This window comes from Amblyomma mixtum, chromosome 3 (genome assembly GCF_055824585.1).
Source record: "Amblyomma mixtum isolate Tamu chromosome 3, ASM5582458v1, whole genome shotgun sequence".
Taxonomy (NCBI): Eukaryota; Metazoa; Arthropoda; class Arachnida; order Ixodida; family Ixodidae; genus Amblyomma; species Amblyomma mixtum.
In genome coordinates, this window is record NC_143014.1 from 316,179,387 (window position 1) to 316,206,115 (window position 26,729).

General features: G+C 45.4%; 1 protein-coding gene across 8 annotated transcripts in view; it reads right to left on the reverse strand.

The window, feature by feature from the left end:
- The window catches only part of LOC149355699 (uncharacterized), an 85,485-nt gene that overhangs the window by 50,672 nt on the left and 8,084 nt on the right, over positions 1-26,729 (reverse strand). For 6 of the 8 annotated variants that reach the window (XM_089577677.1, XM_089577676.1, XM_089577680.1 and 3 more), the window contains one exon: positions 19,909-19,997. The exons of the other annotated variants lie outside the window; for them this stretch is intronic. In XM_089577677.1, coding sequence (XP_089433803.1) covers positions 19,909-19,991 — 83 coding nt within the window. In that variant the 5' untranslated portion in view covers positions 19,992-19,997. The remainder of the gene's footprint in view (positions 1-19,908; positions 19,998-26,729) is intronic. 8 annotated transcript variants of the gene reach the window in all.

Genomic DNA, 26,729 nt, shown 5'->3' on the forward strand with positions numbered 1-26,729 from the left:
ATATTGCACCACTAACGACGGCAAAATGAGCATTCGTATGATGTCTTCCGCTGCTATAATATACTGTGGCAGTCTGGTACTTCCGTCGTCGAGTAAGTGAATGCATTGAAAGCGGCTCGTGGTTCACAATGAATTTTGAGAATGGCATTTTGATACCCAAATCGCTATCCATGACTTCACGTTTTCTTGCATGCACGTAGTCACCCACTGAATGAAACAGTATGCTTCAAGTGGAAGTAACCAAGAAATCGAGAAATATCGCGGGCCTTCTCCATAGCACGCTCATCGCTGCCATCTTCGGGTTTTTCTTTGTGAAGTGTGATTATGTGCGCCGTTCGGTTATTTACACGCTTACTGACAGAAACGGCTGCTTGAAAACAACGAAGCCAAAAAGAACGCACAAGACAAGAGGGGGTTCCACCTTGTCTGTGTGTTCCGTCTTTGTCTTCGTTCATTTTGCGCTCTGGTTTCCTTCAGTTCGGTATGCACCAACAATCCAGAACAAATTCGTTATTGAGCGTATTTATACGCGTTTTAGTACTTCCCATACTCTCGTTATTCTACACCTTCTGGAAAAGGACCCATGAAAACGACAGAAACGAAATTACAGGGCGCAACCAGGAGTTCTTCCCTACTGGTGCTACTGGTGCCGGCTGATATCAACTGCACCAGTACATAAATGTTGGCTTGTGTTTTTGTTCGTTTTTTCCCCTCGGAGTGCATTCAGAAGTGGTAAACATGTAGTAGTCAGAGTTATTGTTTTACAAAAACAGCCACGTTTGGAATAACTTCGTTCAAGTCCGCTTTTCTAGAGCTTTGTCCTTTGCTGCTGTTCGAGTTACTATCGCTAGCTAAGACTTACGTGGCCATCGGCATAGAGGTCAGCACTCCACATCATAGCCTGACAAGTTCGTCGAAGGTCCTGCATACATTAGACATGAGATGTGTTGGGCAGCGGTTGGTATAGATGTGTGAATTCTCTGAAATATGAGGTGTGCAAATGCGTGAATTAAGGTCTCGAACGAGTCAACTCAGAAAGAAGCGGAACACAGTGTCTCGATACAATCGTGGTGGCGTTGGCAGAGTTGGACATTCGTAGCGTAGTAGTGAACTGCGGCACTTAAATGGCTGAACATAAGCACAGAATCTCGCATAAATTCCATAAAGTTGTGCAGAAAACAATTTCGTTTAGATCTGCATTCCGATACGTTCTGGCCTAACTTTTGCACCTTACTTGATGATGGGCGACACAGGATTGTTAATCACCTGCCAGGGAGAACAAAAAACAATACTGTTGGTTACAGGGGACACTAAACAGGCTCCAAAAATTGCCAACGATTTGTGAGAACTTTTGATAGCCAACATGGCCACGTTAGTCTGACCTTAGAAGTAAGGTAGTGAGTGTGAAAGCTGAATAGGTAACATTTCATTCCCACGGATGAGTGGTTTATACGAGGTGTTTTAGAGAAGGTGATAAGTAATTTTTAAAATTGTAAATCAGTAATGGGTGTTGGCGGCCTACCAATAGTGGCCGTTGTGCAGATTTACCGTCGAATTTCTGAAGTGCGCTTCATCGGTCCCCATCGCGTTATCTAAAAATTGTCTAAGGGCTAAGGGCTCTCATTGCATTTGATTAGGCACCAGTTACAGGAATCGAGCCGGCGCTGAAAATCAGACCCTCCCAGTGCTTGGTGCAGGCATACCTTTTGAGATACATGTTGTGCTTTTTGAGAACTCTCGGAACAGAAGAGAAACTGCATCCTAATTCACTGCCGATAGCTCTCACGCTGGCCTATTGGTTGACGTTCACATAGGCCAAGGCGCCAGTTTCAAACTCTTCGCTCAAAACTAAGCCACTTGTTTGACGTTAAGGGTGCACCGACGCTGTTCTCGCAAAACAACTGCAGACTCTTGTGAAAGTGCAGCGAGAGGGCACACGGCAACCAGGATGCTTATTTTCGTATAATCTTGCCGCTAAAGCGGCATTCTTCTGCGCGCGCACCTACGCGGTAACAATGTCAACCATTTCAGTGGCCGAAAAATGGCCTCCAATAGTTGCGGCCATGTCAGCGCTCAACTGACGCGAAGACAGTCTGCTTACAAGGAGGAGGAGGAGGATGAAGAGGAAAGGCGGGGAGGTTAACCGGAAGAATAATTGGTTTGCTACCCTATACTCGGGGGAAAGGGGTAAGGGAATAAAAAAAAATGAAAGAGAAAAGAGAGTAGCAGAAAATTAAAGTCCCTATGAAAATTCAGCATGCGGTAAAGTCACAGTCTAACATGCAGGCCAGAAGTTCGAAAGAAGCGGAGCAGTGCTTTGGAGGCCTTCACCGCCGAGGATCGCCGCGGCGCGTGGCCGAGAATCTTCATTTCCGTCAGTGGGCGTGTATCTAAACGCTCTAGCGTACGGCTGACTGACTATCTTTCGGCGCTGTAGGCAGGGAAGTCCCATAGAATTTGGGATATAGTCTCGTCATACCCGCAGATGCAGGGCTATCAGCCGTACCGATAAAGAAAGAGTAATGGTGGAAGCTGCCCCAAACCAGAGGCGACACAGCAAAGTTTCTTCGTGTCGTGGTAGGCCGGATGGAAGCCGGAGCTCCAGATCTGGGTCCAAGGATTTTAAACGTGAATTGGAAAATTGGTCGGAATTCCACGCGGCAAGCGTGATGTCCCGCGCAAGTGCGCGAAGCCTGCCCGCTGCGTCTGATCTCGAAAGGGGGATCGACACAAAATTGCCGTCGTGGTAAGCAGTTCACGCGAGCTCATCCGCGCAGTGATTGCCTGCTATAACGCTTTGCCCCGGTAGCCATTGGTAGATAAAGCCATCTCCTTTACTTATGGCAGAGTGATATTATTGTCAAATTTCCGCGACCAGTTGTTCATGGGCTCCACGGCGAAGAGCATATTGTAAGCCTTGGAGGGAGCTTTGGAATCGATTAAAATAGGGCACTGCATGCTGACGGCGTTGCTGATTGACGTGTTCAGTGGCGACACGAAGAGCGGTGAGTACTGCACCCGTCAAGGAAGTCTAGTGAGCTAACCTAACTCTAATTTCTGTAGTCCTTGTGGGGATGATAACAGAACCCGAAGAACTGATAGGCTTCACTGAGAGTGAATTGTGGCCGCTCCAAGACATTCCCTAAGCTGTATCCGCTGCTTTCATTCTTGTTTTATTTCTGAATACTTTTCGCCGCTTTATACTGCGTTGCATGTGCTCTCGGCGTTCATATGTTATCACTAGAGGCCGGATTTTTAGGCACTTAAAAGCATGTTTTAGGCGCCATAAATATGCAGCGAAAATTGCACTTTAGGCACCTAACGGAGAAAAATAGGCACTATAAACTTTATCAAAAGTGCACACAGTTCCTAACTTCAGCGCGCAATATCTGCCGTAAAATAAAACAAACACAGCAGGAATGATTTGGGACCTTATCCAAGGTGCGAACGTTAGAAGCCGTTTTTTTTTAATGCTGTCGCGCTACTTTTCGTACAATACACATGCTTCAGCAAAGCAAAATGGACGGTTACCAACCCTTTTAAAACACTTTGGTATACCTCGAAACAAACAATTCGCTTGTTCTGTACAAAAGTAGAAACAATGAACACCTTAACAGGAGGCCATGTGTTTAGAAATTGATAGAAACATTGTCAATTCAAAGCATCTGACAAATGAGTTCAGTCTTCGCTCACACAGGAATTTAACTTATTTATTGCAGGCATACACGGTGCTTCAACATTAAAAAATATGTTGTCATTTGTGTGAACAGTGTTTTATAGTTTGTGGCTTCACGTGTCTGGAGCCACGCGACTATCAAATGGTGCTTGCCATTAGAAGGGTCTGGAAACCATACATACGAGGTGCTAGAAAATGTTACACACAGTGCTGCTTGATGCGGAATATGCCGAAAAGAATCATAGTTCTGCAGGGGCCTACGTACATCCACGAGGATCCATGGTAAAATAAACAATCCATCTAGAAATTAATGTTAAAGCTATGGAAGCAGTAGCAGACAAGCACGAATGCGCTTTCATATGCAAGCACGACTGCCAGCTGTGTAGTGTGGCCTGCTCCAACAAGATTACTGCCAAATGCCATTTGATGAAGATGGCATGCAGCTGGGGCACAAGGAACGAAAATAAGGCAGGTTACCCAGGTCGAAATTGTAATCAGTTAAACTGTTTCCAGAAGTTCATGGAACATTTTACAGTTAGTTTCAATTGGAACCAACTGGGAATTATTTGGACGAACGTATAACTTACTCCGTATACTTTCCGAAATGTGATGCCATCTGGTCAACTACCGCTTTAACAGCCCAAGTCATCAACAAGCTGCCACGATAAAATGGCAGAAAATAGGAAAAAGGTTGCTTCGATATTTTCGGCTGACGCGGTTGGTATTGTGTACGCAGCCGGCGTAGGTGCAGTGTTAACCATAGCCAACTGACGAGGTCATCTAATGTTGCCACGTGTGTGTTCTACTCAAAACCGAAATGGATTCGAAAGCAAACAGAATCTGAAAGCAAAACCACAGCGTATTTCAGGCCCCTTTTCTGTAAAATAGGGCATTTTCAGGCACCGACGTCGGAAATAGGCATTTATAGGCACTGACACCCAAAATAGGCATTTATAGGCACTATAAAAAGAGTGTTAAACATATTGTCAACACCTAATTCGTGCTCATGTGTAAAAATGGTGCGCCTACGAAGCGTTGAAGAAAATAGGCATTTGCCTAAAATCCGGTCTCTAGTTATCACTCTGGCCATGCATCAGCAAAGCGTATGCTCGCCGCGGTTGGCGTCGGAGCTCCTTATCACTTTTTATCGGCGCAGCGCCAGCAGACGCGCGCATTGTCACGGTGTTCCAGCCTGGGCAAGACAGTGCAGACCGCGTGACAAACTGACGAGTTTTGATTGGCGTCGCTTTTAGCTCTGCCGCCGGCGCGCGGTTTTCGAATGGTTCCAGAAATGCCCCAAAAATAATTGAGTTACAGGGGAAATGGTAATCAGGTTTTAGAAATTCTAAAAGCTGATTTGGTTATTAATAACGGCCGTCTGCATTCTCTAATTGCAAGCGGGCGCCTATCAGCAAAAGTTAACTATAAGAATTTAATTAAAACCTTGACTGGTTAGCTTGTTTCACCATTCTTTTGACGTCCGCCAACACTGATTTTACTATGCCGCAAAAAGCTTAGGTTTACCTCAAGAACCCTATTTTTGAAAATTTCTGATCATCTTTCCTGAAACACCTGGTATGTGAAGGCACGCGTACATAAAAAAAATTAAAGCAACATAGAGTATAGTTACAAATTAATTGTTTGAGCGATGAACTAAAACCCTCAGCAAATTTGAGGACATTAAAGGGATACTGAGGCTGTTTTCGAATCAGCCAATTTTTTAGGGTTTTGAAGTAGTGCCACTGCTGATCACGCCTGTGAAATTATTTTTTCGATTTTGGCTAAAACAGTGCCGCAATCACCAAATGAAGGCGGAATGTTTCATTCTCCCGCGCCCCGCGCGAGCGCAGGAGAGGAGAACAGCGGAGAGGGAAATCTCGTCCCTGTCGGCCAACGTGACGTCACGTTGAGGAGCCGGGGATACTTCGGCGCCCCCAAGCGAGCTTTCAGCGCGCGTTCTTCCTCGTACTGCGTGCGTTATGACGTACAAAGCGTATCAGCCGACCTTGAGAATCATGTTCAACACGAGGTACTACTCTGCGGTTGTGTACACGAACAACCACGGCCGCGATTGTGTCGTCTTCCACTGTTTTCCGCCACAAGCTCGCAGCGCAAGCACTCGCTGTTGTGACGAAGAATTCAAGCCGACCAAAGCAAGCGTACTCTTGAGAAAAAAAAAACAGCGCAGGAACAGGGACACAAGAAAAGAAGACGATGGGACAGGCGCCGACTAGCAGCGCCTGGTAGTCAGCGCCTGTCCCGTCGTCTTCATTTCTTGTGTCCCTGTTCCTGCGCTGTTTGTTTTCTCAAGATGTACCAACTCACTCAACTCGCCGTTTTACTCAAGCGTACTCTGCTCGAAGCACTTTCGTAAGTGCGGCTACATGCAGGGCTTGTCCCTAATGTGATCTCCGGAGATTTCTGTCCATAAGGCGCGGCTGAACCATGAGACAGTTCATTCGATTTTTTCGCGCATGAGAGGCGTGTCATCATTCTGAAGAAGCGCCTCTTCTATAAGTAGAAACATGCTCACTTAGCCCCTGCAGAAACCTTATAGAGGCACGAGCATATGTCGCTCTCCTCAGCTTAGGTGATGGCCAGACCACCTGAGGCGTGCTCAGCAAGGCTCGGTTAGTGATTTTATGGTGGGTTCGACGTGCCCAAGCAAGCAAGCATCGAAGCTCTTCATATGCGGCATCTCGTTTAATCGTAGCTAAGCGATTAAAATGAAAGTGTTCGACGTTCTGATTTCGCATGCAAATTTAAGAGAGAAATGAATGCCAGCCAAGTTTTTGAAAAACATCATGTTTCGCAACCTTATTCGGTATCTTCATAGAGTTGTGGCAGCGGGCGAGTTGCAGCTAGCTTGGCTTTTAAACACACATATAGTTGGCCACCACTTCACTGAACCTAAACTGCAAATCTAGGAAGGGCGAGCGGTTCCGAGGCATCTGGCATATTTTCTGGCACCTGCTGAACGCGCCACGAGTGAAGCAGCAGCCTTGTGCGCGTATTTGGCTTGGTTTCGAGCGCACAATGATTGCTTCACTATCCTGTGGTCACATGCCTCGCAGTGCTTGGCCACTGCGCTTCGCTCATTTTGACATCAACTTTGTGCTGCTTCATCGTTTTCTTGAAATACTTTCTTGCCCCAACCTACAACGCCGGGTACTGAGAACAGTATTTCTTCTACACAGCGCTTAGGGCCTTTTCTTTAGGATGACGCTCTTTCGGGCGAGCCGGGAGGCATCCGGTGGTGGTAATTGACTTGAGTATTGTTCCCACCCCTTCCTTTATACGAGCCGAGGATTTACTGGCACCTTTTATGCATGGTCTGCATACGCGTCTTTCACGCTGGCGGATGCTTGTGCTAGGCGTAGAATTTTTTGCTTGTGTCTTTTTCGGTTTCAGGTGATACGTGGAATGAAAGAACTGTAGTATACTTTTCTTTGGAGGTCAAGAAAAAAAATAGTCACCATATTCGCTTTTACAACACCACACAAAGCTGCGATCTGCACTCAACGCAGCGCCGGATCCGCATCGGCAGCTTCTCCAGTCCTCAAAGTGTCGTCACGACCTCTCTTGACCAATCACGGGCGGCGGCTCGCCGCGCGGTGTGCCCCGCGGCACAGGCCGCATGTTTCTGGATAAAAAGGCAATTCGCGTTTGTTTTTGCCTTATTTGGATGCGATATTCCAGAATACAGCATGAAAAACTATAGGACGCCGCTGTCAGCCTGATTTTCAAGAAAAGTGCTTCAGTCTCCCTTTAAGAATAGGATATCTCCTTAAAGGGCAACTCTGGCGTCTTGTTCACCTCCTCGGATTTTGCTAAAACTTCCCTGCTATGTGCCCGCAGTTTTCTGGTCCTTTGTGTGACGTTTCGCTGCGATATGGTGTTTTGTTACTCCTGAAACGAATTTCAAATTTCCCATTTTGTGGCCCCAATCGGAGAGATTTCTTCGGGCAACCTTCCGTTCGTGACGTCACTGGATGCATGACCGTAGATATTTTCTCTGAGTTTGCTGAAGGACAAATTTTCGAGCAGTCTTTTGAGTTATTTCAGACAAATAATGAGCCAAGCTCTCACTTAGAGCATCCTGCTTAGCCGCTCAACGCGCTCGTGATAGCCTTTGTGAGAGTATCCGTGACGCTATAGGACGGTTCGTCTTGGCGTCATCGTTTGATCCAAACCAACTTTCCGTAGCAGTTTCCTACTTTTTTGTTTATAACTTCTACTTGGCATTTTGAAAAACAGTTTTCTGTACCAGTGCGAGGGGAAGGAATGTGGTGTGATTATTAACTCAAAATGTAAAAAAAAATCCCAGAGTTATTTTTTAACGGTAACATGCAGGGAGAGAGTAAAGAGGGTCAGGAAATGAACGCTGATTCGTAATATCCTATAGTAGGGTACAACTCAAGAAAGAGGGGGCTAGTGCCCCTCAAACCAGCCCCTCCAGCCAATGCCGTTGACCGATTCTCCCCATTCTCAGTTAGAGAATTCAGTTAGAGACCGATTCTCAGTTAGAGACCGATTCTCAGTTAGAGACTAGAGTTTCAGTTGGAATTTCGCGTCTGTAGCTCAGTTGGCAGGCGGCCAGATGCCGAATTCGGTGGTCGTGTGTTCGGATCCCACCAGCGGCATACAGCTGTTTTTATTTCTCTTGCTTTTTAGTCATTATATTTAAAATAATTACCCCATTCATCTGCCATTCATGAACACCATAAATTAAAAAAACCTCCCCTATGCTTCTTGGTTCCGGTGACTGTTGGCTTCCGTCATGCCTCTCCATTCTAGCGTTAAAGCTGCTAGCATGAAATCGCAGGGGGTGGAAGATTAACGGGGAACAACCACGGATTAGATTTACCTCAGCGTCAAGAAAATCGGTTGATACCGTTGGCTGAAGTAACTTTTTGAGGGGCATCTGCCGCTACACTCTTGAGTTGTAGCTGATTGTGGTTGGAATTAATAAGAAGAATGGGCATTGGCATGGCATGTGATGCGAAAGGACCAAAACTGATGTTACGTTAAGGGAAGGAAATGGATACCAAGATACCACGGATACCATAACGGGGAGTGGCGGAGAGTATCATGGCAGACTTTTCTGGACAGCACCAACTAGCACTACATCTATCGGCTCTGAGTAGCGCACACTGCGTAATTTCCGGGAGCATTTTCATTTGTAATTGAAACGAAGCTAAAGACTGCGGTGAAATTGTGCGCGAAGATGCTGATATCGAAGCGCTGCATAATAAAAATGCATCCAGAGCTCGCACTGACCAGTTCTGACTGTCATAAGTAATACATGAAGTGCACCAAAAAGAATGAAAATTTCTGTGGCTGTCTATGATGCTGACAGCCATGCAGCACATGGTGGCCGCCACGAAAACGAGAAGCGCTTGTCCAGATTTTCTGGCTTGCGTGGCGGAAGAAAAGAAGCCCGAGAAGGTAAAGTTTAAGATAACGGTTAGCTCGAAGGATATGGTAGAGTTCTTTGCTCAGCAGTGGACGTGGTTAGGCTGAAGATGACAATGAATTCCTTCTCTTCGCAGCACAATTTATGTTCTTTAATTTTAATTCATTTTATCCACACGCGCATCCGCCGCTTTATCTATTGATACACGCTCATTTGAAGGCTTTCACTTGTTTGGTCCTTTGCTCTCGCACACCACGAATGTTAACGAGGAGCCTGTGAAATAATGTGCGGCTTTCTTTCCTCGCCCATTACAGTTATTCCATCAATTACTAAGTTTCATTGCAAAATAAAATACTGATGTTTAGCGCATTTTTTCACGATATGATTTAATAATTTCTTTAGTTCAAGGACCCTTTGGTTCCCTAGTGCGATCGTATTTCAAGCCATGCGAAATTTGCTTACGGAACTTGTACGCGTGTGTCAGACGAGCAAATTTATTGTCCCATTCAGGGAGTGCACTTTGCCTCGGAAACACCACTTGGGGATACAGAGGTGCAGGGGCAGAAAAGTATCGTTCTGTAGCGACTTCTAGAACGTTCATCAACCTAATTCGCGCACCAAAATTTTATTGCGCTGCCAAAGTGTTCACCCTAGGCATTTTTTTTATTGCTATGCAGCTCTCGAAGACCTTTTCATTGTTTAGAAGCGCACGTGCCTCTCTTCTAAAAGAGAGAGTGTTCTGCATAGAAAGTACGCACAGAGGTCGCATGCGAAATCGCTTTCTCATGCATGCCACCATGAGGGCGAAAGGTAAAAGATCGATTCCCGTGAATGCCACATTGAACAAGAATGAAAATTCGAGGGGATAGTTACGCTCCGCCTCAAGGGTATCACGTGATAACGTTAATGACGTGATTGCGCATAATGCCCATATATGCGCAATATATCACGCGCTACTTCACATTCATAGATGAGTGCTCACGCAACTCCTAGCGCAGTCGCAGGGTGTCGAACCGGTATTTTTTCTGGTTCGGTTCGGGTTCGGGTTCACGCCTTTCGGGTTCAGTTCCGGGTTCGGCTCCAGAGGGCCATTCCGTTCCGGAACCGGTTCGGACCGTCTCGAACCGGTTCAAACGGGTTCAAACGGGTTCAGGACAAAAAAAAAATAGAACGCAGATGGGTTTCAGTGATATGCGTTTTCTTTTTTCTTGCACATCGCTATAGAAAATAAAAAATGCAAAGATTTGTTTACGAGAACATAAAAGTGGGCTAGTTGGTAACGGTTGCTTAAGCAGCCCAGGAAACAGGACAAACGGAAGTCTGGAGACGACACAGACGCGGACTAACAACTGGTTATTACATTCTCGGAAAAGTATATGAAGGCGCAGGACACAGTGAACCATCCAGAAAACAGAAGAGCAAAAATTAAAACTAAACAACATACTGCGCATGAGCATCGTAGTCGAGTCATGACATCTTTTTCAATGAAATTCGAAGACTATATTCCATAGTAGACGGCACTCCCCTATCTCCTTGACCTTATACAGTTGCCACGAAAGCCTGGCTCCTTATGTACGAATTGATGTATGGTGAAGCAACACGCTCATCTGCATCAGTGTAGTCAGAGTATAAGCTTCGGCGAGTTGGTGATGGTTCACTTGCCACATAGCGCTAAAAAGACACGGACACAAATGAGACACAGGACGGGCGCTAGCGCCCGTCCTGTGTGTCTCCTTATGTGTCCGTGTCTTTTTAGCGCTATGTGGCAAGTGAATCATCTGCATCCTTCTTGATCATAAACCTCCGCCGTCTCCCTAAAAATTCGATCAGAGTGATTAAACAGGAGACTTGTCTTTCTAAGTGGGGAAGCAGATGAGCTACACCATCTATCAGTTTGGTAGTTAAGGAGTCAGGCTTTCTTGGCATTGTGTGAGGTCCAGGAGATAGGGGAGTGCCGTCAACTATGGAATATAGTCTTAGAATTTCGTTGAAAAAGACGTCACGACTCGACTGAGATGTGCATGCGCAGTATGGTTTTTAAGTTTTAACCTTTGTTCTGCTTTTTTTTTTTGGGGGGGGGGGGGGTGTTTCCTGTGCCTTGCGCCTTTATATACTTTTTCCAGAATAAAATAACCAGTTGTTAGTCAGCGCTCGTGTCATCTCCTTTCTTCCTTTTGTCGTGTTTACTGCGTTACTTGAGCACGAAAATATTGTTTAATGCGAGATGTTCTCACTTTACCCATTTTATTTATTGTCCGCAGAAAAAAGACGAATTTGCGGTAAGAGCCGCAAAATAAAATGAACTCGAAATAAATGAAAATCGGCTGTGTATATGCGCTATAATCCACCTTATGAGGCGTAGCACGAAAAGCCGATACATTTTGCATCTACAAGACCCTCCTGCTTGAGCAGTTTGAGAGACCCCGTAGTGCGAGTAATAGGTCTCGTACGCAGTGTACTTACGGCCCCGTAAGTATACGCACTCTACTTACGAGGCCCCAAAATTGCCGCCGCACGCGCCCGCTACGTTCCCGCGCACTACTGAGAAATGAAACTGTCATGTATCGGCACGTATACATACAGACAGATACCTTTCCGTCACACCGAAACCGACTTGCCAGTCCTTTACTACATGGTAAGAAAATGTTCGAGAATCCTTCCACCGCCCATCCCCCACCCAACGAGAGCATCGTGGGAGCACTGGCTCTCCCTAACATAAAGAACTTATCAAACATATTTTATTTAGATCACCTATTCGACATCGCCTTTGTGACTCACGTTATATATTAAGGCGGAAGACTTTAATATCTCATCGTTGTAAGCAGCAGTTGTCGACAGAAATGTCACGCTTTTCAGTTGGTCGAAACAGTCGTGACGTCAGAGTGCTCGAATTTCAAACGGGGCCAATTGTACCTTGGCTACTAACCACACAACCAATTAAAGGGATCGTATAGTGATGCTCCAAGTAAGTTTGACTGAGTTTAGTCAATTGCTTACTTAACCACTTAGTCCAATTAACCTTTCTAGTCAGACCAGATAAATAAATAAAACCGAGTAAGAAATTGGCCGAGCTTGGGAATCGAACTCCGGTCTCCGAAGTGCGAGTCGAGCACGCTACCACTCCGCCATGCCAGCTCGATGGTTTGGAATGAACAAAGGTGCGTCTAGTGAATACGGTGTCTTCGTTCACTCCCATTTTCCTACCTTCCCGTTACGGCGAGGTTTAGGTGTCCACCGAGATATGAGAGACAGATACATTTCCTTTCCTCAAAAATCAATTTACCGACGAGCAAGGCGTATTTGTCCGCGTTTCAGATTGGTCCAAATTGTCGTGACGTCACCACGCGCGAATTTTGACGGGTGTCCACCGAATTATGTGAGACAGTTAGTGCGCAACTTCCTTTCCTCAAAAACAATTTGCATTTTCTTCACTACGGCCCCTCTTTCTTCTTTCAACTAACACTTCCTCCCTTCCTGTACCGTGCGGCTCAGGTGTCCACCGAGACGACAGAGAATTACAGCCCCATTTCCTTTCCTCAAAAAGCGTTGCGTTCAAAGGGCAACGCATCGCGCCGAACGGGTGGTGGCATTCCGTGGACTCCCTGGCAGCGCTACAACACGCTGTCGCGTTCCACTCCTAAAGGAGAAGCTTAAGCGTCATTAATTGGCAGTTAATTAATGCACCAACAAAATGTGAAGTGAACAATCGCGTAGCAGAATGCAGCACTCAGGCTTTCGCCTTTCACCACTTTAGCCGCTAAAGTTCCTCGTAATTATTCTGAGCCCCTATAGCTCAGTGTTTTCAAAAACTCAGCTAATCGTGGCTTCTCACTATAGTAAAGTAAGAAATTTGTTCGTGATAGAATGTTTGGGACTCTTCCTGGGGCGCTATCAAAGGCAGCCTTTGCGTCTATAGAATTTTTTGCGCCCTTATAGAGTGATACAGAGGGGTTAATCTGGCGTGCACCGTTTGTCCACCAACTTGTTTCAGGCATTTATTTCCAAAGCTACAAACAACCCCTTTCTGGCAGCTATGCTTATTAGGTGAGTAAGTGCTTGCCTGTCTTTTCTGGACATGCTCGCGAGTGCTGATTCATTCTGTTTTCTCACTCTTGGCTTTTACTTACCTGTACGGCCTCTCCACAAGGCAGATGACAAATGTTGAGATCGGTCATTACTTCCTCTACGTATACATCTACAGCCTTACCTAAACTTTCTTGATACTAGTGTATTAAAGCGAAGTAAGCGGATGTACAGTGGAGCCTACTTTAATGGCCAGAGATATAACGAACGCTCGCTTATTTCGAGCGGGTGTGGTGCTACCGTGAATATATGCTTAAGGGCAACGAAAATTCGTCGCAGATACAGCGAACAACTCTGGCCACATCACTCGGTTATAGCGAACGAGGTGGCGTGGTGAACTACCCCGAGGTTGTAGAGGTCGTCCTTCCGCTAAGCACGCAGATTAAATAGCGCCTTTGAACCTTCATGACACCACCCCGGAAAGAACATGTCAACCCAGAAATGGAATTAAAAAGTGGCACTGCTGTGCGCAGCGCTAACCTGAAAGTCCGGCGTCCGGTAATGCTGTAAATGCTAATGTAAACACGGTAACGATATGCTATAATTCTCTATTGAAATAGTAAGTAACCGCCGGCCAAACCCGCGTCGATGGCCAACGAGGGCAATCATTGCCTACGTGTTCGCCGGCTCGGCAAAGCATCCTGAGTAGAAGAAGCGCGGTGCGCGTGAGACAGGGACATCGTCAAAAGCGAAGCTACTGACCAATCTCGCGGATCAACTAAAAACAGCGATTAGATAATTTTTCAAATCCTTGCTGGCCATCCCAGTCACGTGGTATGCATAGCTTGCCCAGTCGTCTCAATCTTTGGCGCCGCTGCAATGTGCAGGCATTGTCGTATAGCTGACAGTGCAACGGATGCATTCTGCGCCACAAGCGCTGCACTACTTCGTCGCTGCATCGGCCCAGTAACGACAGAAGAATCTCGAAAACACGCGTGACCAGATGATTGCAGATTTCTGGCAACGCTTTGTTGATCCATAGCCGACCGGATGTTTCCTCGGATAACTACGTTCCTGCGGACCACAAAATCGCCGAAGCTCCTGCTCTGACGGAGACGTTGAAAACCAAGTGCGAGCTCTTCCTACTGCCAGGAAGTGGGCCCGACTTAGTTTTAATCGGCCACAAAAACCTTTTTCACCCTTCAGACATGGAGCTTACATGTTTGGACGTACTACCTTCGCGCCAAAGGGGCGTTTGTGCCGCCGTCAGTGCATTTCAACCTGTGCGAGCAACGAGAAAAAATTTCAGCAATAAAATAATTTTTTTGTCATGATGCTGTATTTTTTAGAACATACTTAAGCAGTCTCTTAAAAAACCCATTGACATCATACATTTCATTATAACACTTATGTCTGCGATGAAAAACTCTTCAATTCCGTGCGAACTCTTCGTGTTCATAGGACGCAGAACCGCCGCGTTCCACGAGGTCACTGTTCAGACACAGTGCACTTTAACGCAGGAGGAATATGCTGCGCAAGTTCAACCTCCTGACTGGTTCCCCTTTCATGGCGTGTGCATCTTCTGGAATTTTCACATGCGGGCGGACGCAGGGAGTTATGGTGACGTGAGGCCTTATGACGAGATCGCTGAATTCGACGCGGTCAAGTAAGGCATGAGGAGGGTCAGAGAGGTTCCAAATATTCCATGCAACAAGCATAAAAGAAGCCTACAAGATAGCCGAATAGCCTAAAGCATCTGAAAACAGAGTTTTCTGCTGCGCCGCCATTAGCACGAATCCCACTCGGAGTCAGAGGTAAGACTATGCGTACTCTTTTAGTTGTTGTTTTTTACTGCGTTAGCATTATAGCCTGCTTTCCCATAAATAACCGCACTGCGTTCGTACAGCCTCCATCCTTGATGCACACTCCGGTGGACGACACATCAGGGCATTCACTGGTAAAAATGCACCTTCAAAAACTTTCACCCATCTCACCACCCCCCAATACCCACCTGTACCCGATATAGCCAAGGCAGATTGTTGTGAAGGCTCAACGTATTCAATCGCCCAAGCGTTCTAAGAAAAAAAAACACTAACAATCATAAGCTTGTCGCGTCAGACACTAAGAACGGCAAATATGACTGCGAAAAGTAGATATAAGTCGCCAGGCAGAGAATTCAAGATCGAGCAGTGCGAGAACAGCGGATGGAGCCGCCCGCTGGCGACTGGCAGAAATATTTTCTTAGAAACAAAACAATTTCAGCCAATCGGCATAACGAAATCATTTCATCGTATTTACATTTCATCGCAGTAGCATCTTTTTGGGCGTAATCACTATCGCATGCCAGCGAGCACATGTATTTCCGCATTGCCCTTTTGTGTAATCGGTATTTAATTTTTCCTTTTTAGTACATCTCCACCGTTGTCAAGAACCCGCCTTTCGTTGCTTATTTCCGTCGCGCGCAAACAAGAATATGCGGATTCTAAAAAGAAAAAGAAGCTGCACCAATTTATACATCCTTCTTTTGGTAATACTAGTAGTAATATCTCGGGTTTAACGTGTCGAGTAGACATTGGGGCTATATGACAGACGGTGTAGTGGAGGGCTCCAGATTAACGGAGACCACCTGGGGATTTTCGACGCGCGACAGAGCACGCTGGTTTTTGTATTTTTGGAATCAGCAGCCGAGCTCCACAGCCATTGAGCCATTTTTTTTTCTTTATTTCCCTACAGGTCCATCGTGAGGGGTTTTATTTAGAACTTGCTGTCTAAGACAATGAGCGCCTACAAAAGTAAATGTTGCACTACACACTGTGGTTGCTCAGTGGTTAGGGCGCTCGGTTACTTATTCGATGTACCCTGGTTCGAACTCGTCCCCGGCGGCCACGTTTCGATGGCGGCGAAACGCAAAAGACACCGTATGCTGCGCGATGTCAGTGCAAGTTAAAGGCAACTGCGCCACCTTTTGAGAATTTCGCGATACTCAAGGATTCAAATCTATATAGGCTGTAGGTAAAGGATACTAAGTTTTTTGCACTACCATTTAAAATAGTGACGTAATCGACGATTAAATTTTGCACTTCTCCTCAAAGCAACAGAGGAGTGCGGGGAAGTTCAGTGCGATGTCACGGAAGGTATGATTTTAAATAACTGCTGCCGTCAACCACGCCCTGCTGTGCCTCGTTGGACGCTTCCAAACAACGTTCGGCGGGCTTTGACTTCGGTTCCGTTGGTTTTTTTCCTTCAAAGCAGGCGTTTATGCGTTGAAAATGTACGGATACGTTCGATGACGTCATCATGCGTCCCCCACTTAGCGTTGTGCGCTGCGGAGAAGTTTGAAGGCCGTCGCAATTTTAATTGGTGATTACGTCACCGTTTCAAATGCTAGGCCAAAAGGACTTCGCATGCTTTACCTAGAAGTCTCCTTTCAAATGACGCCATAGATATTAGAATACATGGATCACCGTGTGGTATTCGCCTACTGCCACTAAATAATTTAGAAAATAATTTTTTCTCCCATGCTGTGTCGGTTTCTTCAGTCGAATGATGGCTTTGACGTGAGTTCAACATTAGGTCACGTGAGGCACGGGAAAACTAATACAAAAGCTCATACGTTGTTTTGACTCACTGTAGCACTTATATCAGCCGACTTCAAGACGTATAATTACAACGAACGACGTATCAGCAGTTTTATTGCCGTTTATAGCACCTCACGCGACCTAATTTCCACTACACGTCACAGCAATTGTTATGTTGGTGAAACCGAAACAGGAGCAAGAAGAAATTCAAGCATAAATTATTTATTATGTGTTGGTGGATACCACGCGGTGCTCCATGTACACCAACGTCTAACGCATCGTTTGAAAGAAGAAAGCACGCAAGAAAAAGTTTGGTGTCTATAGCACTTTACTGAGTTAGAGCAGTCCTAACACTTTGATTAAAAATTTACGCAAATATGTAAAAGGCAGTGGTATTAACTCAAGATTTCATATAAACCTGACGTACAAGTGTTTATAATTGGCGGTAGTACATTACAGAAGCGTCAATTAGGCTTCTTCCCAGGCACCAGGCCTCCTGTAAGTTTGCTGTCGCATATACTGGGTACCATTTTCTCACTTCCCAGCGCAGACAGCTACGGGTGGGTAAGTCTATGCGATAGATCATATCATTTTGTCGGAAAACAAGACGTATGCCGGGATGGAAAAAAAGTGGGGCTGAACCGGGTCCCGAACCGGTTCGGAACGGTTCCTTTGAATCGTCCCGGTTCGGGTTCAGCTCCAAGATGGCGAAAAAAATATGGGTTCGGTTCGGTTCCGGTTCCGGGCAAAAATTTGTGTTCGGTTCCGGTTTCGGGTTCGGGTTCAGTTCCGTTTCGACACCCTGCGCAGTCGTGCAGCTGTTAAGCAATCCACCACGGCCCCAGCCGGTAGCTGTTTCAAACAGCCACCAGTGGGGCTTCTGAGAACCAAGTTGCTCTTCCCGAGCTAAATTTCGAGACCAATTATTTTTTTTCTCACTGCCATCTACCACGGTGGGCTGTTTTCTCACGATGCGATGGGCAGGTTGTGATGACGGGACCTAGGCGGCCCACTTACGTTGCTTCTGTGGGGAATTTCGCTCACGCTGACGACGATGAAGATAAAAACGGCAACGTCTAGTTTTCCGTTCAATGGGATTCTTAATTCTATAGCGCGAAAATATCAATTTTATTCGCAATACAGCCACGGTTTATTTAAAAATTACATTTGAATCACATTCGATTTCGGTTTTTCACGCTCCCCTCACTGGCTCAAGCAATGCAACGCTCTACCTGCCATCGAGGGGACAAAGAGAAGAGGCAGATGGCGGCGGTTCCCAGAAATAACAAAAAGAGGAGGAAAATTACGCTACCGGGAAAGATTACAACATATTATTCGCAAACTACGCCATTTGTACCAATGTGACGTCCCGAAATATCCACTTCCAAATTTCTAGCTCACACTGCAAAAGGACGCCTTCAAGGCGGTTAAGATCGGAGCATAATTCTCCCCGGTACGATACGGGTATGGCGTATTCCGCTTCGTTTCCAGAATACGTAGAGCAAGTAGTGATGCCGAAAGCTGCTTCTGTTTTATTTTCGGGTTGGGAAATCCAAGGAATGCCATATGCAAAAGCTACGTCAATCCCGCGAGAAATTTCGAGCCAGTACCCACCGCTTTGTATCTGTTTTTACGCGGACTCGGTTGGAAATTCGGAGGTGGATATCTCGGAAGAGAGGAATGGTTTGCAGATTCTTATATATTGAAAGCTCCTGGCAGACGACCACGTTTAATATATCATTGCAAACACGGGGTAACTGGCGATTTAAAATTTCATTAATACTTTCTTTGCATTCAGAGGTTGACGACAGTAGTTATCTCTACGCTTTGTGTGCACCTGGTGGCATAAACTGCTTTCAAGAACCCTACTTTTTACTATTCAACGCTACTTTCTGTCCTTAAATTGTAAGCGCCTAATTTTGAATGTCTTCAATAAAACGGCATCTAAGTAATTCATGTTTCCTCTGGGACAATATGTTGAAAATATCATTGGAAATCAAAGTTTACAGCCTAATCTATCCTAATAGAGGAACTTGGTAGTGGGCTAATTCGTCACTCATTCATTGAAAACTAAATGTAGCGCTATTAGGAAGACGACAGAGAGATGACGGCACAACAAAGGAGAACGCTATTAATAGCTGGTTCATTTTTCGCTCCAGGGATGATATTTATAATTGCAAAATCACATCCTAACAGTGGGATGCTATTGACAAACCTAATCACACCCTAAACATGCTATTCTCAGGGCTTACACTGTTATGATATGACTGAACAAAAAGCATCAAGCAACAAACACTAGTTAACCGGGGAAGGAGGAAAGCCATCCAGTTTTTTTTTGTACTCTTCTCCAGAAAATCGCACTCAGCACAGTACTATAAGATCGAGAGATCAGTGATGCACTGGTTCGCCTTTTTTACGTATGTGGGAGACCTCTAGCAATAGTCTAGAATTAGCACTAGCACCACTGCCCAGAATGTTTGCTTCTTGAAAGCGTGGCACCCACTTGCACTCAGTAACATGCAAAACTAAATTCATTAAAACATCTTTTGGGGCTTCTTGGTGCATTTTAAATCTAAGAAAAACAGCAGCGCTAAGGCACGCAACCACAAAAGAAGAATAACCAAGACATAGAGCTCGTGTGTTGTTCTTTCTTCTTCTGTCGTTGCATGCTTTAGCGCTACTGTTTTTCTAAAATTCAAAAAAAATGAAAGAAACATAATTCGCAAGTTATCTTGTTGCTTTAGGTTTTGCGCATGTTATCTTGTACGGTAGTCGAGGCAACAATGTACAGAGTAGATCACACTTGTCTGGAGTGCTGGAAAGGTGCGGTCGGGGGGAATGAACAGAAATTACGAAGCAGGTATTGACTGTCATTGACAATGTTTGCGCTGGAGAACATCCGAATAGACACATGAACCGCACAGGCACCAGGGCCTTATCGCTAGCAAAGCAGCTGCGAAAAAGATTTCAGTTCATTTGCTCTGCGGCACACCGTCCGAGCACTCTAGACAAGTGTGATCGACTCTGTACACAACTCCTAAAGCATATCTCACCAATGCTCCTTAGTGTTGCTTTTTGCAACTGCGCTTACCGTCACCGCCGATACAGGGGCCTAGCTTCGCCAACTCAGTTCGCGCTGAGAACACAAGCGGCATTTTGCGTCTGCTGGCCACTTGTTTGAGGTTCTGTGAAATCTTACGAAAAAAAGGCATTACCTCAGGCTTGGCCTTCGCACGTTCAGTTTCAGCCATCTTCTTCTGTGTCCAGTTTTGTTTCCGAGAGTTCCGGCGACCACCATAAGCACCTAAGAAGCCAAACCGAAGAAGTAAAGGGAAGAAGGAAAGACAAAAATAAGCCACTTGTTAGTAGCGTTCATCTTTGTTATGTCGTCCACTCTCCGAGGTCATTCCAATACGCTATATCCAAATTTCAAAGGTGGTACAGGATGTTCTTAAACTTTTTTTTGTCAAAAAACGCCGCATATTCAAAAAATTTTATGGCCTGGACAGAAATAATATGAACTCAATTCTGCGATGCAAAGAAATGTTAGAAAAAAAACACGGATGTTAGCAGATTAGCACGGAACCTGGTACGTTCATCAAACAAAAAACAAGATTTCATGGCATAAGAGGAAAACGAGAAAGCTGTATTTCGCTACCGGCACAATGAAAAACTGAGCACAGGAATTCAGCGTAGGACAGATTACGGTGTCTAGAGCAGGCTCTCAGAAGAGTCTGGCGCATGTCGCTACGATCACTTGCGGAGAGAATCCCCTGATGCAACGTGCAGTTGCCGAATGCCTTCGGGCTGTGCTTGTAAAGCAGGAAGGACGTCCTGGTATTCTCGAAGACAGGAAGTCTCGGGTGGCGGCTGCAGCGGCGCCCCCCCCCCAACGGACAAACCTGAGCCGCCTGGCGTCCGCTTTCGCCGCGTGTACAGGTACAGCATCCAGTGGGACACATGCATCTTCCTTTCCGCTGGTGCGGCTGAATCTGATATCGGAGATGCGGGCCCGCTTGCTGTGCCGGTACCGACTGCCTGAAAGGCTCTTTTTTGTACGCATCCGTGAAACGTCAACCTGATATAAACGCTAAACAAAACGGAAACAGCCCACTTGAGAACAAATAACAAATTCAAACCCAAAACAGCGATGCTCGCCGAATAATGGAGTCATTTTAATAAAACACAATTCGAAGTATTGCCTGTTGTTTTAGTTTCAATGATAGGTTAGCAGAAATTCACTACCGTATGCCAACTCCACTCGTATTTTTCCTCCAAACCAGACAGTGTACTCTTAAATGGTATATCTTACTGCGCTGTAATATTAAGACAAATCTCTGGTTCGTTGCACTTTCGCAAGCTACAACGTTACTGCGGCATTGTCATAAAAAGCTAATTTAAAACGCGTATGCTTCCTCAGAAATAGTCATTCGCAGATATCTATTTTATATGTGCACCAGTTGTCAATGAACTTCCTGCGAAAAGGCGCCACTTCAGTCAATAGCTCGCAAATGGTTGTTGATGATTTTTGGCGACTGTGGCAGCTCCGTTGATCATTCATTTCCTTCGCAGCAAAGGTCGCATAATCAAACTAGCTTGAACGCCTATGTAAACCTGAGTATCAGGCTCTCTCTGAAACAAACACAAAACCGAATACTGTTCATATTTTTGCACTGAAGTAGCGAAATTCGTATGGGTATTATTTGTCCAGAATACCAGCCGCAAAAAAAGATGAAAGTGTACTTCTCGCTCATACATGTAGAGCAGTCATTGGTTGAATGCCAATTGTATGTTTCCGTTGACATCGTCGCTGCCTGTACATGAATAGCCATTCAGAAATAAGATGACCGAGACAACGGTACGGTGGTCTGTTTAGCACTTTGTCATTTGCCGCTGCGTTGGCCAGTCCTTAACTTTTGGGATGCGTACTCCCGACAAGATGCTTCGATTGGGATAAAAAAAAAATCATTCCGAGCTGATAATGTAGCCGCATCAGCACAAAGCTTTCGCGACTGAATATAGAGCAACACTTATATTTCCCTGAGATAAGTAGCAATCAGTGGTGTGTTTTTTATGAAATAATCGTGGTAAAAATAAAGAAACCGCCTAGAAACAACGAATGCAACTGATCCATGCAATTATTCGAAAAATGAAAATTGGCTCTTAAGTTTAAAGGCTGTAAATCTTTTCCCCTCCGCCCTGCAGAACTGAGACTCCAAAAAGTTTGATGTTCGCTGTTTTCTCAACCATGATGTGAACAGTCAAACGCGCAATATAAAGATAAGAAAGCACATGGTTGGCCAAAAGAGAACTTGGAAGGGGAACCGTGGAACTTGTTGAACTAAAAAAATACGGGGCTGATAGGCTGTGACAAGCTTCCAAATTATTCTGTAGTTGTGTCAGCAAAAATGCAACTAATTGTATTCAATTAAAAATCTAATTCGCAACATTACTCTTTTTAACGGACAAAATACAGTAATTGTACGGGCTGGATTGGACATTCAATTTCTTAGTTGAAAACAGTGTAAAGAATACTATAAATTAAGCTCCAGAATTCCAAGGAAATAAAGTTCTTTGAGGCAAAATTTAAAAAAGATAACAGGCGTTGATGGTCGGTCTAAAATCAGAATCAAAGCTGGCCACTTCTCGGAATTCTTAAATATTACAAAATGTCATCAGGCAATTAAATAACGGTAAGAAACACGAAATTTCTCTTATGATAGTATTAAAGGCACTAAATACAAAGGTAATATTTCAACCTCATGTTCTTACTCCTTGTTGTTTCATTATTTCCCTTAAAAGTGCCCTTCTTGGATCCAACGCATCAATGTTTGCACGGTGTTCGCGATTTTTTTCTACAAAATCAAGAAGCCCCAAAAAATTTTTCGCATTTCTTCAGGCAGAAACGTTTATATATACAAAAATAATCAGGATCAATTTTTCACTTTTTAGCAGTATTTTCGCACTAAAAATTCTGGATATGTACACTCCGCCCCCCCCCCCCCCCCCCCCTTTCGTCAAAGTATACGGTCCAAGGGGTTTGCCTGTGAGGCCAGCTGTATGCCTCGTTCTGCATCCGCAGCGGCCGTAACCTCTCGAAAGAGGCATGGCTTCGCGCCCTCAGTCATCCCAAGCTTTGGACTGCTAGATGTGCCAGGGAGCCCCGCTAAACACCTTAGGAGCAAAACCTTTGGGCTCTATAGTTTTGACAGGAGCTGTACGTGCCCTGCGAAAAAAAAGTACATTTTGTTGCCACAGCATTCAAACCTGACCAGGGAATTGCACTGCGTGGTAAGATATAAAATTCGCTGATTGGTCGAGACAGTGAAGACATCCTAGGGTCAGGTGACATGGCCGAGCGTTGATAGATTGGCGGGGTGTGTGACGTCACTAGGCCGCGTAAAATAGCCGAGTTGGTAGGTGCACTGGCAGGTGGCAGGTGACGTGGCTGATCGCTGATTGGCCGCCGTTGTGTCTGACGTCTTCAGAATACATGATATATGGCCGGGTTTCCGGGTGAGATGGAACTTGGCAGCTACGTTTGGTGGCGTGCAGACGTGTCTAGGCAGCTCCGTGCATCAGCCTGGAATGGAGCCAGAATTCACGCCACGTGAGTCTACCGCAGTGGAAATTCCCCGCAAGCGGAGAGAGCGACCACGGAAGTATACCGCTGAAGACAGAGCGTCGCGCGCCTGCACAGGCTCGCCGTATGCGGAGAGCCGCAGTCACGGAGAACGGGAAGCAGACGAAGCGGACTTCAGACTTTAAGCTATCACATTCTCAACTTTTAACTGGTGTAAATACGTGTGCCTAAAAGTTTGCTATTGGTGACGGCAGCGAATAAACTAGAGCCGCACCAGTAGATGAGGGGGTCCAGACCACGCATCAGCCATGAATTCCGAGTGCATCAAGGCAAGGTTTTCTAAACCTGCCTGAGCCCTGCCGCATCTCCCAATATTCGCGGCCGTGTATTAGCATCGTGCACGGCAACACATGAATTAACCGCGTCGCAGCGCTGAATCGACCTTCTCGCGCTGACCGATCGCAGTAACCTGCTGTGCGGTGTCGGAGTGAGCCCTGTTCTTGAAACGGTCTTACAAGACACCTACGTGAAGTTTTATTCGAACTTCGCGCCAATTGTTAGAACAACGTTCAAAAACTTGAAAAGGTATTCGTTTCGTAAGCAATAATGTTCAAGAGGCTGTATTTTATAAGGGGTGGAGGGGACTAATCTAGTTTCGATGATGAGTGCACCTGCGACCCCCGTCAAAAAGGAGGAGGACGCAATATCGATGTCTCCTGTCTTCAGGTTCCCAGCACTGGCGCTCGGCTTCGGCCACTCCAACTTGTTGGACCGATTCGACCATGCACGGAGAGCTCCAAGTACTACTCCTGTCTCTGGCGAAACCAATCTGCGTAAGTATCCCTGACAGAGTTGGGGAAAAGGCATCTCCTTCCCCCTGGCGCAACAAAACGCTGTCACAGGTGTGGCAGTTGCTGATCTCGCTGGCCCGTACATCACTGTCGTCCCGTTTGCGAGCCCAGTGGCTTTGTTGTAGCGAGACGATCAGGCCGTCACCCTCACCTCTGCGTTCCTGTGCTTGCTAGCTTCCACCAACAATTACCAGCGCTAAACACGATGAATGCAGCGTAATTCTGACTGTCACAACCCTTACAAAAACGGCCTTTGAGGTCGTGTTGGAGTTCTGTGCGGAATCAACACGCAACCTTGAATTCATATTAAGACCAGGAAGAGCTTGCGTTGGTCGAATGTTGATGCAGCGTAGAATTTCAATGGGGAAGTGGCCACCCTGCTAGAGTTGAGCATTCTCAACATAATTTCTGCATTGCTTTTATGTTTAATTTGCGTTGAAATAACTGGGGTGATTCAACACATTATTCTGAATATCAGCTGTGGTAAAAAAAAATCACGAATACATTCGCATGGCGCTAAATGGACCAGCTACTGGTGCCATTTTCGGCTGTATATTCACATTTATTGCTGCAATTTCTCGTTAACGTGACGCTCATATCCGCAGTCAGGTAGTGCTCCACACATACGTACAAACACAAGTGTGTTAACAAAATACATATAGAAATACATACTCTCTCGCCTATATAACTATCAGATCAAGTGCGTAAATATCATTGCACATGAGGCTCTAACATGAACCGGCTAAGAGTTTATAACTTTTTTAAGGCGCTATCTCAGCTTCACATTTATATACTCGTACACAGGGGTGTCCGGATCTGCCGATCATTCTGCCGGTCACCAGAGTTGTGTCAAATATTACTATGACTGTTTATTTATTTTATCTGTAGTATAAGTAATAAAGTTCACATGCGGCGTTCTGTTAGTCAAAGACTTGATTCATTCATAAATAACAGAAATAAAGCGCTAATTTAGCGCCTATTTTATGAGCGTACATAGGATTCCTCCGAAGTAGGTATGCCTGAAAGAGCGTATTGCATCATTGGCACTTTTTTTGTGCGGAAGAAAAAAGTTTGAACGGCTTACAAGAGTCTTAACCGGTGCTGCAGGTATTCTTAATATGTACAGTCGGGGACAAAAGTCTCCGGACCACGTGCTCCTCTAACAAAGCCGATAGCTTTGCTGTTGGTCGGCGGCTGGAGACCACAGTTGTGGAGGTAAAAGCTAAATTTTTGTTCTTTCATCTCCACAAGTGCGGACTCCAGCCGTTGTCTGATAGTAGAGCTATAAGCTTCGTTTGAGGAAGACGTGGTCCGGAGACTTTTGTCCCCGACTGTACAATGCGATAATGTTCTGCTTACACGTCGCCTGTGAAACTGATTTAATTCAGTTAGGCTTAGACACGACTGCCCTGAGGCACGATGCAACATAAATTCGACCAAACTTACTCAAAAATTGTACTGTTGACTACGTTCAACAAAACTTTTGTTGAAATCGCCATGACCGTGGTCAACAGCCTGCTGGCTTTGTTCACTTGCTATTGTGTAAGCAGCTGATGGAGAAGATGCTGAGCGAAATCATACAAGCAGAGCATGCGTGCTCTTCTTGATTTCCCTGGCGACCATAGAAGGCACTGTTTTCCGCATCATAATAATCATAATCATCAGCCAACTTCTCGCATTTCGCTGCTCACGGAGCCTCCGAAAGAAGAGCCCAAATCGGAATGAAAGCTGCAGTAGAGTGTTCTTGCAAGCTAGTTGGTTCATTTTGAGGGAAAGTAAGACTGGGCGAGTACGGCTGCGACTCCGACTGCGCACGTGTGATGTTGTAGTCGTTGCTTTGCCTTTTGTACTTGTCGTATTCGCGCAGTCTTATTTTTACTAAAATTAAATTATTCAAGGCTTGGCATTACGATATATGAATAACAGTTAGCAAGCAAAATATTCATGTGTGGCGCTTCCACAAGATTTCGAAAACCGACAACTACATATGCAAGAAACAAGACATTCTCGGTATTTCACAAAGTCGCTCATTATGAACAGTCGGATGAGATCACGTGTTAGCACAGAGCATTGTCATTTTCCACAGTATAACTATCAAAGCAGATGCAATTTTCGCGTCCCTTACAAAAAAAAAATTGATGGTGCTTCTGCAGAATCTTTATTGCTCAATCGCATCAAACAAACCAGACTTTCTGTTGTGTTCGTGATGATGTTTGTGTGGGGTCCTTGTCGACGCCCTCCAGAAAATTCGCCGCCGATTGTCTTATGTGCACGTGTTGAATAAATGTGTGATGAGGACATGATGCATGCTGTGATGGCTTTATGCTGAGGACTTGTGATGATATTTTGTGGAATGTTTCAAGAAAATTTGCCGCCGATTGTCTGATGTACGCGTGATGTCTGATTTCATGATGTGGATGTGATGTCTGATTTCCTGATGGGGATGTGATGCTTGATTTCATGGTGTGGATGTGATGCTTGATTTTGTGATGTGGATGTGATGTCCAATTTTTTATGTGGATCTGATGTCAGATTTGGTGATGTGGATGTAATGTCTGATTTTTCGATCAGATTAGCGATGAGAGGAATAATTTTAGAAACA